At 29.2% G+C, this 16060-nt stretch overlaps 1 protein-coding gene across 1 annotated transcript in view; it reads left to right on the forward strand.

Annotated features, from left to right (window-relative positions):
• BDBG_00618 (uncharacterized protein) overlaps positions 1-691 on the forward strand; it is a 1233-nt gene extending 542 nt beyond the window's left edge. The window contains exons 3-4 of the mRNA XM_002629326.2: positions 105-249; positions 339-691. Coding sequence (XP_002629372.1) covers positions 105-249; positions 339-624 — 431 coding nt within the window. The 3' untranslated portion in view covers positions 625-691. The remainder of the gene's footprint in view (positions 1-104; positions 250-338) is intronic.
• Positions 692-16060: the final 15369 nt, after the last annotated feature.

Genomic DNA, 16060 nt, shown 5'->3' on the forward strand with positions numbered 1-16060 from the left:
TCCACGGGAACTTGTAATTCGCAACTTGATAACATTGCTTCGTGAGATTCAACCCGGCAAATTCCCCAATGTGGGTGGTCTTTGAAGCTGATGAAAATATCCAGGTCCTGGAGGGTACTTGCAATGGACTGATATTGCGGTGCTAGACGGCGTTGTCATACCGGGTGTGCTCGGCTGTAACGTAGACGACGCAAATAGATTCCTGAATCAATTCAAACAAATCGTCAGCAGTCATGGGAAATCTGGAAAGTGAGTACAATGCAGGTCCTCCTGTATTTCCATATCTCGATATTTCACAGGCTGATGTGATGTTTTGTCTTCTTTCTCCCTCGACTTAGGAGCGTGACTGAGCTCTTCCCTCATTTCAAAAAATGCGGCCTCAAGGATTGCAGAAAAGACATTGCCCCACTTGATAAACCCGAATATAAAGATATGTTGAACGCTAATTACGTCAAGGCTATTTCGCATATCTTGCAAGCTTCCCTTCAGCCAAGCCAAGGTTGCCGCGACGCACTCTCGATGGATCAAATTACTCGATTAGGGAAATTGACGCTGAAGAATCTCCAAGAGACCAATTCCTCATTGCTTTTCAGCTTGCATGTTGTGATTGGGAGACGTGAGTAGAAGGGTGATAGATATTGTAGAGGAATCAACATTGTTATCATTATAATTCATCTACTCTGTAATTGTGGCAGACATAACGTGACCAACCACCCAACGCCCGCTTACACTCAACGGCCGCCATTTCGCCATCACTATGATGAAATATTTTCAACAATATCTCAACAACACAATTAGATTTTAAGCTGATATATTATATGATGAAAATATATATAGAAAATTACATATAAAAATATATAGCTAATTCTGTAGATATTTATTTAACTTAATAACTCACTCAGAATATGAAATCTTGAATAGAGACAGATTCAGTGAATAAATAGTTAGACTGGCCACTCAGACCATGAATTTCACATTTAGTCCCATTTGATCTGGTCTCATACATTTCTTGGCATGAATCCCACTGGGACTAGTCATTAAAAAAACATGCAAAGTGACTATATATCAGATCTTAAAATGAAATCATGACTTGAAAAAAATGAGAAAGTAATCTCATTTGATCTCATTTAGTCTCATTCTTAATATAAAGTTACTATTTTTAGACATTTTAAGGTTTTTTTAGACTATTTTTAATTTTTTAAAAAGTAATACTTTTTGATAATATTTAAATAAGATTTAAAGTCATTTAAAGTAATAAAAATAATTTAAATTGAGAAGTAAAAATTATAATCTTATTTAAAAAATGTAATAAGAGTAGATAGTAAGTCTCACTGAGATAGTATAAGACTACTATCTAATATTAAAACTATGTAATGAGATCAGTTAAATTGATAATAAAACTATTAAAAAATCTGATTCTGATCTCAGACACAGTTACATAATCAGTCTACAAATAGTTATTAAATTAGTAAAAATTATAATATTATCAGATTTCTTTGATAGTGAATTTATAAGTAAGTCTGATAGAGTTTTGAAAATATAACTTAATTACTTTTTATAAAATTAAGAGTTTACTTTTCTAATTAAAAAGATAATTTTTAAATTCTTTAATTTTTTTCTTATTTAACTATGATTACTGTTATATAACAGCTTATTTTTTCTTCTCTTTTTATTCTTAAGTCTTTCTTATATCTCTAAGTCTCTTTTCAATCTGTTATTAAGTAATTCTTGTAGTTTTATTTATATCTTTTTTCTATTTTACTATTTAATGAGCTGTTTTCTATTTTATTTTATTTTTCATAATATCTGTTTTCTTCTATTTTTTAAGAATAATATATTATAACTTAATATTCTTTTTACAAGTCTATTCATTTTGTTTAATAGTTTTAAAAGTGATTAGTTTCTTATATATAATCTGTATTTTTATTAATGAAAAGAACTGTATTAATAATAAATTTGAAAAATTTAAAATTTTTATTATTTTATCATATTTATAATATTTTCTTTTCTGATTAAAAGCTTACTATAATTGTTTATTTTTTATTAAAAAATCTCTTTATTAAAAACAAGATTTTCTTCTGTATAAATTACTCAGTTAAAATTATTAAATATTTAATATTATTACTACTTAACTTACTTCATTAATTTTCATATATTAATAATAAAAATAGAGATTTTTAATTAATATTATATATCTAAGAGAGTGTAAAACTGTATTACAAGCTTTTTAAAAATTTATTCTGAATTAAATAAATGTAAATCATTAGCAGTAAATGCAGATATAATATTTAAAAATATAACTGTCTTGATAAAGATGATATAATGTAGTGATTGATTGTATTATTAAGATCTATCTATTACGCGGCTTTTTATATGTGTAGATGTTTACTAAGTAATCAGTGAATATCTCACTTATGCAGAAGCAGTCAGTCTATAGAAAGAGAATTCAACACCTCTCTTAACTACTACTTTACTAAGTAGATATTTACAACTCATCAGAGTGATTTCATAACTAGAGAAAGAATATTATATATAAAAATGATAGTGTCTTCTACCAAAGATTTCATGAAGAACTAATAAGAGTTGAAGAATACAAATAAAGAAAACAGTAAAATGAATGAATGAATGAACTACTGTAGAGATAGCAGGCTGATAAGACTCTGTATTTATCAGAACATCTTCAGAGCTTTTCTGACTGTAGATATTTAAATTTCTATATTAATTAGAGTATCTTCATGAACTTCAGCTATTAAAGCTTTTATTAGAGTATCTACAGTCATGCTGATAATATCTATTTATATGATTTTAATAATGTCTGCAGCTGCAGTATTGTGAACATGATTATGTTTAATATTAATGTGATATATATTGCAGATGACCTTTTCACTGTTCACTATAATAATTACTTCATTATTATCAATGTATAGAGAAATTATAAAATTGAGATATAAAAATTCAAGCTTCATAAGTAGTCTGTGCAGTCAGATTACAGTTTTGAGACTCTTAGAGATAGATATGTACTCTGCTTCTGTGATGCTCAGTATTATAATTATTTACTTAGTGAATTCTCACATAATTAATCTGTCAGTGAGATGAATGAGAAGATTTGATATAGATTTGCAGTCACTGATGTCATCTGCTTAATCAGAATCTGTAAAGACTTCAAAGTTAAGCTCTTCTGCTTCAGTGATATAATAAATATAGTGATCAGTTGTGCTGTGAATGTAGTGAAAGAGTTATATAACTGCAGCTCAGCATGCTTGTATAGACTTGCTTAATTAACAGATGAGCTCAACAGTTGTAAAAGATATATCAGAATAAGTGTATATAATAAGTTATTAAAGTGATTTAATAACTTACTGATATTTAAACTCATCAAAAGATTCAGAATTAAAGAGTGAGTCAAGAATAAGTTTTATAAGAATTATTACAGCTCAGAAATCAGTCATTGTAAATTTCATCAATATTGATTCAATATAGATGACTTATAATAGCTTGATATCACTGTCATTCTTCTGAATCTTCATATTGAAGTAGTGATTTACAGATCTCAGATCTTTCACTGTGAATCAATTGATAATTTAATAAACATCTATTTAATGACCTCTGTGTCAAGATCTATTAACTTGATATTATTTATATAGAGAGTGAGAAATATCTGAGAATCTCTTTTGAATCAGAGACTCTTATCATGATAAGAGGATTTAAAGCTGATATTCTTGAGATGATTTGTAAGTAGACTGACCGTGTAACCGTGTCTGGAATCAGAACTAGATTTTTTGATAGTCTCATTATCAATTCAACTGATCTCATTACATGGTTTTAACATTAGATAGTAGTCTTATACTGTCTCAGTGAGACTTACTGTCTACTCTTATCACATTTTCCAAATGAGATCATGATTTTCACTTCTCAATTTAAATTATTTTTATTGCTTTAAATGACTTTAAATCTCATTTAAGTGTTATCAAAAAGTGTTACTTTTTAAAAAATTAAAAATAGTCTAAAAAAAACCTTAAAATGTCTAAAAATAGTAACTTTATGTCAAGAATGAGACTAAATGAGATCAAATGAAATCACTTTCTCATTTTTTTCAAGTCATGGTTTCATTTTAAGATCTGATATATAGTCACTTTACATGTTTTTTTGATAGTCAGTCCCAGCGGGATTCATGCTAAGAAATGAATGAGACCAGACCAAATGGGACTAAATGTGAAATTCATGGTCCCGGCGGCCAGTCTATTTGTAAGTAGATTGAATTACAAGTAGAGAGTCTGTTTGAGACTGTAGAGAGACTGCAGAAGCAGATATATATAATTAGTATTATTATTAAATTCAGTCAGTTGATTCATGTAGAGCTGATTATTAGATGACAGACCTGCATTCAGAAATACTATGATGAAATTAACTTGATAAACATTGCAACTTTTCACTGCTGTCACTGCAAGTATAGCATGAATGACAGAGGCGGAGATGATAGAGATATAGATATTATTAAAATCAACACTCTTTCATTGATGAAAATTCTGAACAACTCATCTTGTCTTGTAGAATAATATACTGCTGTAAGGCTATGAGACAGTTATACATAGCCTGTATCACCTCAGTAGCTGATTATGAAGTTCAAGTTTAGTGAAATAATCAAGGAAATTTCACTGAACTCTTTCAAAGTCTGTAAAACAAAGCTTTGAGAAGAATTCCGAGAGCATTCAAATCATCTTCTATTAAAGCAATGAAAATAAAAGCTTCAATTTCATTGTCTGCTATTCAATTTGAAAAGACCTGTATGAACTATGCTCTGAGAGTCATGAAGATGAGCTTAAATTATATAATCAGAGAAAGAGTCTCTTCTTCATTTCTATCAATTCACTCAGGAAATGAACTGGATTGAAATAGATTTCTTGATTGAAATTGAGAATAATTATTCAAAGAAAATGCTCTCTCAACTGTACAGACTATATTCACTGATTAAAAATCAATTTTCTTCATTAAATATTGAGAAAATTGATTATAAGAAGATATCTCTCTTAAGAGAAAAGCTGAAATCTCTCATAGACTTACAAATAAGTGAACTATCTGAAGAGAGACAATACAAACAGCATTTGAAGAAGATCTCTACAATCAATATAAAAGACTCTATTCTCAATTACTCAGATAACTCAAAAAATGAAAGTTTGAACAGATTAGATGCATGCATTGCTTATCCTGAATATAATATTAATTTCATCTCAGATTTTCGAAATTTGAGCTGTGAATCTGAAGTCTTTGATGCTGAACTATTTGCAATAGTAAAAGCTTTCAAACTTATTGAGATAAAACCTTATAAAAGAGGAAATAGCTTGAAAGAGATATGAATATTCTCTGATAGTTAAGCTGCTTTGAAAAGACTTAAAAATAGTCAGATTCATAATGATCAAATGAATCTTGAACTGATTTTAAATTCTGTTATGAAGATTTAAAAGAGAAGAATATCAAAACTGATAATTTATCTGCACTGAGTTCCTACTCATATGAATATTCATGACAATGAATTGACTGATTCAGTGGCAAAAAAGAGTTCAGAATTAAGCAGATCTATTCAAAAAACAGTATTCTGATGTTTTATAAACAGAAAGATAAAAGAATCTTATTTAAAGAAGTGAAATGAAAGCTGACAGAAACAAAAGAAGAGTATACATTATTCAAGATTTGAGAAAAAACCTCAGTAAAAATCTTGTTCAATTAAATGTAAAAAGAAAATATTCTCATCTATAATTCAGCTGAAACTAGAACATGATTATTTTAAATCTTATATACAAAGATTTGATGATAGATTTGATTCAACAGAATGCTCATTCTGCAATAGAAATAAAAATCCTGAGTATATTATAATACATTATGCCTTATACAGTAGTCTCAGAGCCAGATTAAAGAAGAAGTATGATTTAAATCAATTAAATATAAGATTCTTATTCTCAACTGAGACAGGAATTAAATACTTAATAGACTTTCTATCAGAAACTCAAGCAGCTATAAGAAAATGACTGAATTCAGAAATATCTGAATATGAAAAGGTGGAATTTGATTAGATATAGTCTGTTAAAACTAGACTGGCCGCTGAGACCATGAATTTCATGTTTGCTCTCATTTGGTCTAATCCCATACATTTCTTGGCGTGAATCCCGCTGGGACTAGTCATTAAAAAAACATGCAAAGTGACTATATATCAGATCTTAAAATGAAACCATGACTTGAAAAAAATGAGAAAGTGGTTTCATTTGATCTCATTTAGTCTCATTCTTGGTATAAAGTTACTATTTTTAGACATTTTAAGGTTTTTTTTAGACTATTTTTAATTTTTTAAAAAGTAACACTTTTTGATAACACTCAAATGAGATTTAAAGTTATTTAAAGCAATAAAAATAATTTAAATTGAGAAGTGAAAATCATGATCTCATTTGGAAAATGTGATAAGAGTAGACAGTAAGTCTCACTGAGACAGTATGAGACTACTATCTAATGTTAAAACTGTGTAATGAGATCAGTCAAATTGATAATGAGACTATCACAAAATCTGGTCCTGGTCCCAGACACGGTCACACGGTCAGTCTAGTTAAAACAGCTATATACTATCATTTAATAATTTTGTTTTATTATAGTCTCTCTTTAATTTACTTTCTCTTTTCTGTTCTTTTCTATCTATCTATTTAATATGTCTATCTTTAAGACTATGTTCTCTTTTCTTTTGTCATGATATTATCAAATGATTTCAAAGTATTAGAAGGTGTTAAAATACTGTAATTTGTAAACAGTTTTTGTATTCTGAGCTGGAATTTTCTGATTTTGTATATCTGAAATTGGTAAATGTATAATAGTTGACTTTATGAATATAGAAAAAACCCTGAGAACTCAAAGTTCTCAGGTAGATGTCATAGTCTCTGACTGCGTACATCTATAATTGAAGAAGAAGAATAATAATAATATACTACTGTTCATATCAGTTTTGACATGATAAACTCAGTTACTGTCAAGAATCTGAGTTTTAACAGTTAACTTGTTCACAATCTCAAAAATTTTGTACTCAGCTGCAGAGTCAAGCTCTTTCTTCATAACAGCTGTTTAAGCATCTTTTTACAGAGATGCAATTGTCTTCTTATATATTTGTGAAACTTTAATCTCTGCAATAGTCTCAGAGCTCTGATGTGTGATACAGATCTTGAATATGTGATAGAGCTGAAATTTAATGATGCTGAATACCTTCAGAGTAATGAGGTTGAAAGTTGTAACATTTTTTCAAGACCTTTCATATCTTTTTGAGATTGCAGATGACTTCTCACTAACTTTCTTTCAGAGATGTCTGACTTTGTAACTCATAACTGTAGTGATAAATGAGAGAGAAGTATTCTTGACTGATATCTGTACAGAGAAAAGCTCTTTCTGCAGAGATGCAGAGATCAGTGACAGATCAACATAGAGATAATTATTACAGATAGAGATGTCTGCAGTCAGTGTGTAAGATATATTAATTATTTTACAATTATCAAGTGATGAGCTTACTAGCTATGATAGTGTGACATTCTCATTGAATTTCACACTTCTGAATATGATGACTTCATCTTTTATAAGATTTTATACTCTATATATTATCTCACTGTAATATTTAATTAGAATTATTTATTCACTGCATTCAGTGAACTTATTGTAATTTTTTCAGAGACCTTCTTTGAGAATGTAAACAGGTAATTCAACCACCTGCAACTCACTGCTGTGTGAGAATAGTCTGACTTCTCATACTTCATAGAGAGTTAGTAGAATCTGATTCTTCAGTTGAATCATGTCTGAAAATAAGAGAGTGCTTATTGAGACTATATTGATGTATTGTATCACTGTAAACACAGTCTCTGCTCAAAGCTTGACTAGTAGATCTTCTTATATCATTATAATATAATCTTTTGAGATAACAGTTTGAATGCACTGTTCTGCAACATTATCTTGATTGAGAGTATAGAGCTCTGTTGACTCTCATTTGACATCAAATTCAGTGAGAACTGCTTATATTCATTGATTACTTATTTCAGCCGCTCTGTCAGAACATGCAAATACAACTTTTATATCTAGATTCTGAAGATATTTGAGATGAAAATCAATAACATCTAATAGCTGATCTTTGTTCTTGAGAAAATAAGCAGTCTTGTGACATGTGATATTATTCACTATAAAAAGTAGATATCTGTAGTCTTGAAGAGATGAAGAAAAATCATTAAGAGTGCTGAAGAATTCACTGTCTTCTATAATATCAAAGTGCAGATGAGTGCTGTGAGTGTTTTCTCTTATTATAGAGGTTCATAAGATCTTCTTCTTAACTTTTATAAGTTTGTAGATCTTATAGAATATCATTTCAAATCCTCTGTTAATTGTAATACTAGAGGTAAGGTGTTTCATCAGTTATTGAATGTCAGTGATGTTCAGATGTTCTAGACAAACATGTTATACAAAGAGTGTATTATTGTAATTTGAAGATGCCTGTATAACTGCAGCTGAAGCAGCTTCATGAGTACTGTGAATAGAATAGATGTGATGATTCATTTTCACAGTGTAGATATGTTAATTATATTCATTAATTATCTTAAAGTCAATGATGTGATCATTCTTATCTTAAAGAAGTTCAAAGTTAAATTCCTCATTAACAAGCTAACTGAAGCTTAAAAGATTGTAGAAGACTGTTGATGAGTAGTAAATATTCTACAGATTCAATTTTATTTCATTTATATAAATACAGGTCTCATTAATACTAGTGAGTGTGATCAGCTCATTATTAATTTCTTCTGCAGAGTCAAGTTCTTCTGTATCATCTGAAGTATGTATATATTTAAAGACACTTCTATCAGATGTTATAGTGTAGAAAGTCACAGTGTTTAAGTATTATAAAGAATCTCTACAGACTATAGCAGTAGATAGAGTCTTTACAGTTAATAAAAAGTTAAAGTTCTTTTCACTTATGAAGAATGTTACATTCTTTTCAGTATAGTATTCAATTACAGAATGATTGATTTTTTAATATTCTAATAATTAGTCTTTTCAGCTCTTAAGAAAGTAATCAGTTTCATCATGTCTGTAACAGATGCAATACTTACACTTTATCACTATATTAAACATATTCTCACAGTAAAGATTGAATGTATTTCTTTCTCTGCTGCAATTAATTCGCTATGATCTGAGCTTGCTTATCTCAGTGAAATCTGCTTTGTTATCATCATTCTTGTTCTTTTTCTTTCTCTTTTTCTTTTTAGCTTCTTTTACTGATATTTTCTTCTTGTTATCATTTGATCTGACAACTGTCTTGCAGCAGATGAGATCATCAATAAGATTATCAAGATTGATCTCAGAAATAGATGTCTTTGAAATTTCTTAATGTAGGTTCTTAAGATAGGTTTGAACAAATATTTATACATGAGTCTTCAGATTATAAATGAACTATTAAGTGAGAAAGTTTTTGAATATTAATCAGCTGTATGTATTAATTTTATTTATTATTACTTATTAGTGCTTTGTATATAGTATAACATTATTTTCATAATCAGTAATTAACATAGTAATAATCTTATTATATAATTTGAATTGAAGATCTACTCAGTGCATTTAATATTTCAATTCAACTGCTTATTATAGTGCAGCTGAGCATCTTATCTTGATAACACTATGATTATTAACTTGATTAAGTTTTGATTGAATAAGTGTCTACAGCTCTGTTTTTATTGAGTTTTATATATACTCTTATAATTGACTTTCTTTGTATTGCTAGATTTTTAAATCATCACTTATAAGCTGAATATCTGAGAAAAGCTCTTTGTCTGTAAGAATGTGAGATATGTTAATTAAAACTGCTTTTAATTCAATTTCTCAATGTCAGATATCATAGTCTTTTAGCCTTGAGAGTTTTGTAGTAATTTTCATTTCAATATGACTTTAATTGTTCTTGAATTCGCAGAACTTATCTGTTTCAGCAGCTGAATTTGTAGTGAGATTGAGATTTATTCTCTGCTTCTATAATCATTGCTCACAGACAATTTTCACTGTGTCTGCTTCAGAGAACTCTGTCTCTTGTAAATGAGCAAAGCATGTCATCATTTCAGCAATCTCATCAGCGGGGCTGTCTTGGTTGAGGCTATCTTAGATGAGTGTAGAGTGTTCTGTTGAGAAAAGATCTTCTCTTCTCTTTGAACTTGTGTCACATTCTGTATTCATTTTGGTTCGAACCTTCTGAGCTGTCTGAGGTGGTGATTGCGGCTCAAGTGGCTCTTGTTCGGGCCCATCCCCGGCAGCAAAATACAAAAAGATACCTCAGCAATAATATCAAGCACATAATCAACGGACACATCTGAAGTGCAACCTCCGCGAAAACCCTGTCTGTCTTTGGTGTATCAAGACATCAACGCCAAGTCCCACTCACGTACCATCTCATCCAACCTGGCCTATCTCCGGCAGAAAGATACAAAAAGATACCTCTGCAACAGTATTCAATACATAACCAGCAGACAATGACACATCAATAACTATAAAATCAGTATATCTCAAGATCTGACTGAGCCTTTGATCCCTGCATAGTGAGATATATTAAATCTAGTTTTAATACCTCAATATTCAATAGATTCTACAAGGGATTGAGAACAATAATACTAGGTTTCTATTGAATTTGAGAATTAACTCTATATTAATATAATCATTGACACAGTCTTTTATTTTAAGATATAAATAATCAGTTCCTCTACATCTCACTGATAATATTTATATTATCATATAGAAACAGACTTATATTCTCTACAATATCAAGACTCTGAAGAGAGAAAGTCTTGATAGAGAGTATATAGTAGTGTATATTTTAGCAGTTTCTATCTTATTCTTCTGCAGTAGTTAATGCAAAAAAAACAGATCTTAGAATTAGTTTTTTACTTCTTCTGAAAAAGTAAGGTATTTTTCTCTGAGTTTTATACAATATTCTTACAAAGAATTAAAAACAGAGTTATTTTCTATCATAATTTTACATTCTTTTAAGTAAGAATTACTTTTTCAGTAGCTGAAAAGCTTTTATTAATACTTAATTCTTTTTTACACTTTTTATTAACTGATTTGAGTTGCATACTTGTTGTGTGAGAAGAATTGAATGATTTAGAATAAAATTGAATAGTTTTAATCAATTTCTCTGAAAAAAATTAACTTATTTTTTATCAGTTTTTCTCTCAAAAACTGTCATATTATCTGATTTATTATCAATTGATATTATACTTTTCCTCACTATATCTCAAGAAAGATATTGTAAAGATTTTATTGATTTATCTTAAAAATCAATTTTAGTTTATTAGATTCTCTTCAAAAATCTAATCTAGTTACTGAACTAGTATGGATAAAATCAGGTGTTTTATACATAAAAGTCTTTTATTCTTCTTTTGAAATAGTCTGATCAACTTTTCAATTGAAAATAGACTGATAAATCTCTCAATTGAAACAGTCTGATCAACTTTTCAATTTAAAATAGATTAATAAATCTCTTAATTGAAAAAGTCTGATCAACTTTTCATTGAGTGAGTAAAATGAGTTCAAAAATACACTCAGTTGATGTGAAAAAAGATGCTTTCTCAGATGCTATTTCTGAGATTGAGATTCTGAAAAGAAGAAAGAAAGAAGAAATAGAGAAATAATAAGTTCTTAAAATACAGAAACTTGAAAAAGTAAGTAAAAGTCTTGAAAAACAGTATCTCAGTGAGATGAATGAAGAAGTTCTGTTAATTCTTTATACTCAGGCTAGACAACTATAGAAGATGATCAAGTTCAAACTTGAAATTTCAAACACAGTTTAAAAAACATTGAAAATTTCTAGTATAATCACAGACTCTTTTTCTTTTTTTTCTTCTTTCTCTACTTCTTCTTCTTCTTCTTTAAATCAGAAGAAAATTTATTCTTAAGCCGCAGAATCTGCTGTCTCTAAATCTGCTATCTCAAAATCTGCTCAAAATTCTGAGAAAACTGAGAAGAATATTACTCATACTTCTATTCATAGAAAAGAGAAGAAAAAATGTAAAAAGAGAAAAACTTTCAAATCTTCAGAAATAGAAGACTTATTCTCAAAGTCTCAAATTAGAAGATCTTGCAGAGAAACAAGCTACACTTAAATCTCATTTTCTGAATTAGAAATGAAATTAATCAGCAGTTCTTTTGTCAGTTAATAACTGATATTAAAGTTCAAAAATCAGATATTGTCACGCCCCCGGCCGCGCCAAGGCCTTGTTGCGGTTTCACACAGCTCATCACTTTCTTGTGAATGATTTCATTCATTCTGCAGGCTGTTTGAACCGGTTTCCAATCACTCTATGACATCATTTAAATATATTATAGAAAGATTCAATTGATGAATATGAGAATCTCACTTCTATACAAGGTCAGCAGATTACTCTTTCATGACAGTGAGACACTGCTAAGGTATCACTCTGGCTATTCTTGCTCATGGAATGAGAGAAGGGTATTCACTCATTGTCTATATAGAATAGCTAGATGCTGACTCCTTATCAAAGAAGTCAGTGATTCATTTTTCTTCTACTGAAATTTATACAAGAGTTGCTGTGTTTCTCATACAATCTTCTTAGTATACTAAGTACTGTATCTGTGATATTCTCATGATAACTCTGTAGTCTATGAACTCACTATTCAAGCAAGATAGTCAAGTTCACTTATACAGCTTCTTAAACAACTATCTCTATATAATGCTGCTAACTAGTCACTACTTCAGGTTCATCTAGACTGGCCGCCGGGACCATGAATTTCATGTTTGATCTCATTTGATCTGGTCTCATACATTTCTTGGCGTGAATCCCGCTGGGACTAGTTATTAAAAAAACATGCAAAGTGACTATATATCAGATCTTAAAATGAAATCATGACTTGAAAAAAATGAGAAAGTGATTTCATTTGATCTCATTTAGTCTCATTCTTGATATAAAGTTACTATTTTTAGACATTTTAAGGTTTTTTTTAGACTATTTTTAATTTTTTAAAAAGTAACACTTTTTGATAATGCTTAAATGAGATTTAAAGTCATTTAAAGCAATAAAAATAATTTAAATTGAGAAGTGAAAATCATGATCTCATTTGAAAAATGTGACAAGAGTAGACAGTAAGTCTCACTGAGATAGTATAAGACTACTATCTAATGTTAAAACCATGTAATGAGATCAGTTGAATTGATAATGAGACTATTGAAAATTCTGGTCCTGGTCTCAGACACGGTCACACGGTCAGTCTATTATTATTATTATTATTCTTCAATTATAGATGTATGCAGTCAGAGACTATGACATCTACCTGAGAACTTTTAGTTCTCAGGGTTTTTCCTATATCTGTAAAGTTAACTATTATACATTCGTCAATTTCAGATATGCAAAATCAGAAAATTTCAGCTCAGAATACAAAAACTGTTTACAAATTGCAGTGTTTTAACATCTTCTAATACTTTGAAACCATTTGACAATATCATGACAAAGGAAAAGAGAACACAGTCTTAAAGATAGACACATTAAATAGATAGACAGAAAGAAATTAAAAGGAAAAGATAAAGTAAAGAAAGACTGTAACAAACCAAATTATTAAAAGATAGTATATAGCTGTTTTAACAGACTATATCTGGTTGATTTCCTCCTCTTCATATTCAGATAATTCTGAATTTAGCCATTTTCTTGTAGCTGCTTGAGTTTCTGATAGAAAGTCTATTAAGTATTTAATTCCTGTCTCAGTTGAGAATAAGAATCTCATATTTAATTGATTTAGATTATACTTCTCTTTCAATCTGACTCTGAGACTATTGTATAATACACAGTGCATTACAATATGCTCAGAATTCTCATTTGTATTGCAGAATGAGCATTCTATTAAGTCAAATCTATCATCAAATCTTTGTATATAAGATTTGAAATAGCCATGTCCTAGTTTCAGCTGTATTATAGATGAGAATATTTTCTTTTTACATTTAATTGAACAAGATTTCCACTTGGGTTTTGTTTCAAATCTTGAATAATGTATACTCTTCTTTTATTTCTGTCAGCTTTCATTTCACTTATCTAAACAGATTCTTTTATTTTTCTCTTTATAAGAGACCAGGAGATAATTTTTTGAATAGATCTGCTTAATTCTGCACTCTTTTTTTCAGCTGAATCAGTCAATTCATTGTCATGAATATTCATATGAGCAGGAATTCAGTGTAGATGAATTATCAGCTTTGATATTCTTCTCTTTTGAATTTTCAAAACAGAGTTTAAGATCAGTTCAAGATTCATTTAACTATTATGAATCTGACTATTTCTAAGTCTTTTTAAAGCAGCTTGACTATCAGAGAATATTCATATCTCTTTCAAACAATTTCCTCTTTTATAAGATTTTATTTCAATGAGTTTGAAAGCTTTCACTATTGCAAATAGTTCAGCATCAAAGACTTCACATTCACAGCCTAGATTTCAGAAATCTGAGATAAAATTGATATTATCTTCAGTATAAGCAATGTCTGTGCCTAATCTATTCAAGTTCTCATTTTTTGAGTCATCTGAATAAATCAGAATAGAGTCTTTTATATTGATTATAGACATTCTCTTCAAATACTGTTCATATTCTTTCTCTTTTGATAGTTCACTTATTTATAAGTTTATAAGAGATTCAAGCTTTTCTCTTCAGAGAGATAACTTCTCATGATCAACTTTTTCAACATTTAAAGAAGAAAATTGATTTTTAATCAGAGAGCATAGTCTATACAGTTGAGAAGACATTTTCTTTGAAGAATTATTTTCATTTCAATCAAGAAATCTATTTCAATCCAGTTCATTTCCAGAGTTAATTAATGAAAATAAAGAAGAGACTCTTTCTCTGATTATATGATTTGAGCTCATCTTTACAACTCTCAGAGCATAGTTCATACAGGCCTTTTCAAATCTAATAGCAGGAGGAGGAATTGAAGCTTCAATTTCCATTACTTTAATAGGAGATGATTTGAATGCTTTCAGAATTCTTCTCAAGGCTCTGTTTTGCAGACTTTGAAAGAGTTCAGTAAAATTCCCTTGATTATTTCATCAAACTTGAACTTCATAATCAGCTACTGATGTAATACAGGCTATATATAACTGTCTCATAGTCTGAAAGAATAGACCTCTCTCTGTATTTAATAGTCTGATTATGTTATTCAATAGTCTTTCTGCCTTGACAGTTCTTTGTTATATGTGATATTTAAAATTCAACTTGGAGTTTAATCATACTTCTAATTATTTGACATTTACACTGGGTTTAATCTCTCTATTTAAAAGAGTTAGAGATAGTTCTTTCTCATTGAATCTAGAAAAGAAATGAATTAACTCAGTTTTATTCATATCAAATTGAATTTAATTGATATCTGCTCTAACAAAGATTTTCTTTACAGCTTCTTCAATTACTTTCAAATTCTCTTTGATAGTTTTTAAGCTGTAGACTAGATCAATATCATCCATATAACTCAGAGATTGCACTATTCTCATATTTCTATTTTTGAATAGATATGCAGTGTATATTGTAAATAAAATGAGTAAGATTGAAGATCTCTGTGATACTCTTATTTTTATCTCAGTCTTATCTTATTTCATTTCATCAAAGAAGAGTTGTATAATTCTTTTAAACATAAAACAGTTAACTCATTTTATTAGAGAAAGTGACAGTTTTAATATCTTCAATGTCTGAATTAACTTTGACTTTGAAACATAATCAAATGCTTCTTTTATATCAATAAAAACTGCAGTTGAGACCAGACTCTTATACTTTGCTATTTGAATATCATGAATAACTGAGAGAACAGTGTTAATTGCAGAACACTGTTTTCTATCTCTCATTTGTTCACTGAATAAAAGAGAATCACTTATAGAGCTTATAAAAGATAGTTAAGTAGCTATTATCTTTTCTAAACCTTTTCTAGACAGTTCAATAGAGATATTACTCTATATGACTTAGAAATTGAAGTTTTTTCTATTAAGGTTTGCAAGAATCACTCCAGGGCTTCTCTTCAGCATTCAGAATGATATTC

This window comes from Blastomyces gilchristii (genome assembly GCF_000003855.2).
Source record: "Blastomyces gilchristii SLH14081 genomic scaffold supercont1.1, whole genome shotgun sequence".
Taxonomy (NCBI): domain Eukaryota; kingdom Fungi; phylum Ascomycota; class Eurotiomycetes; order Onygenales; family Ajellomycetaceae; genus Blastomyces; species Blastomyces gilchristii.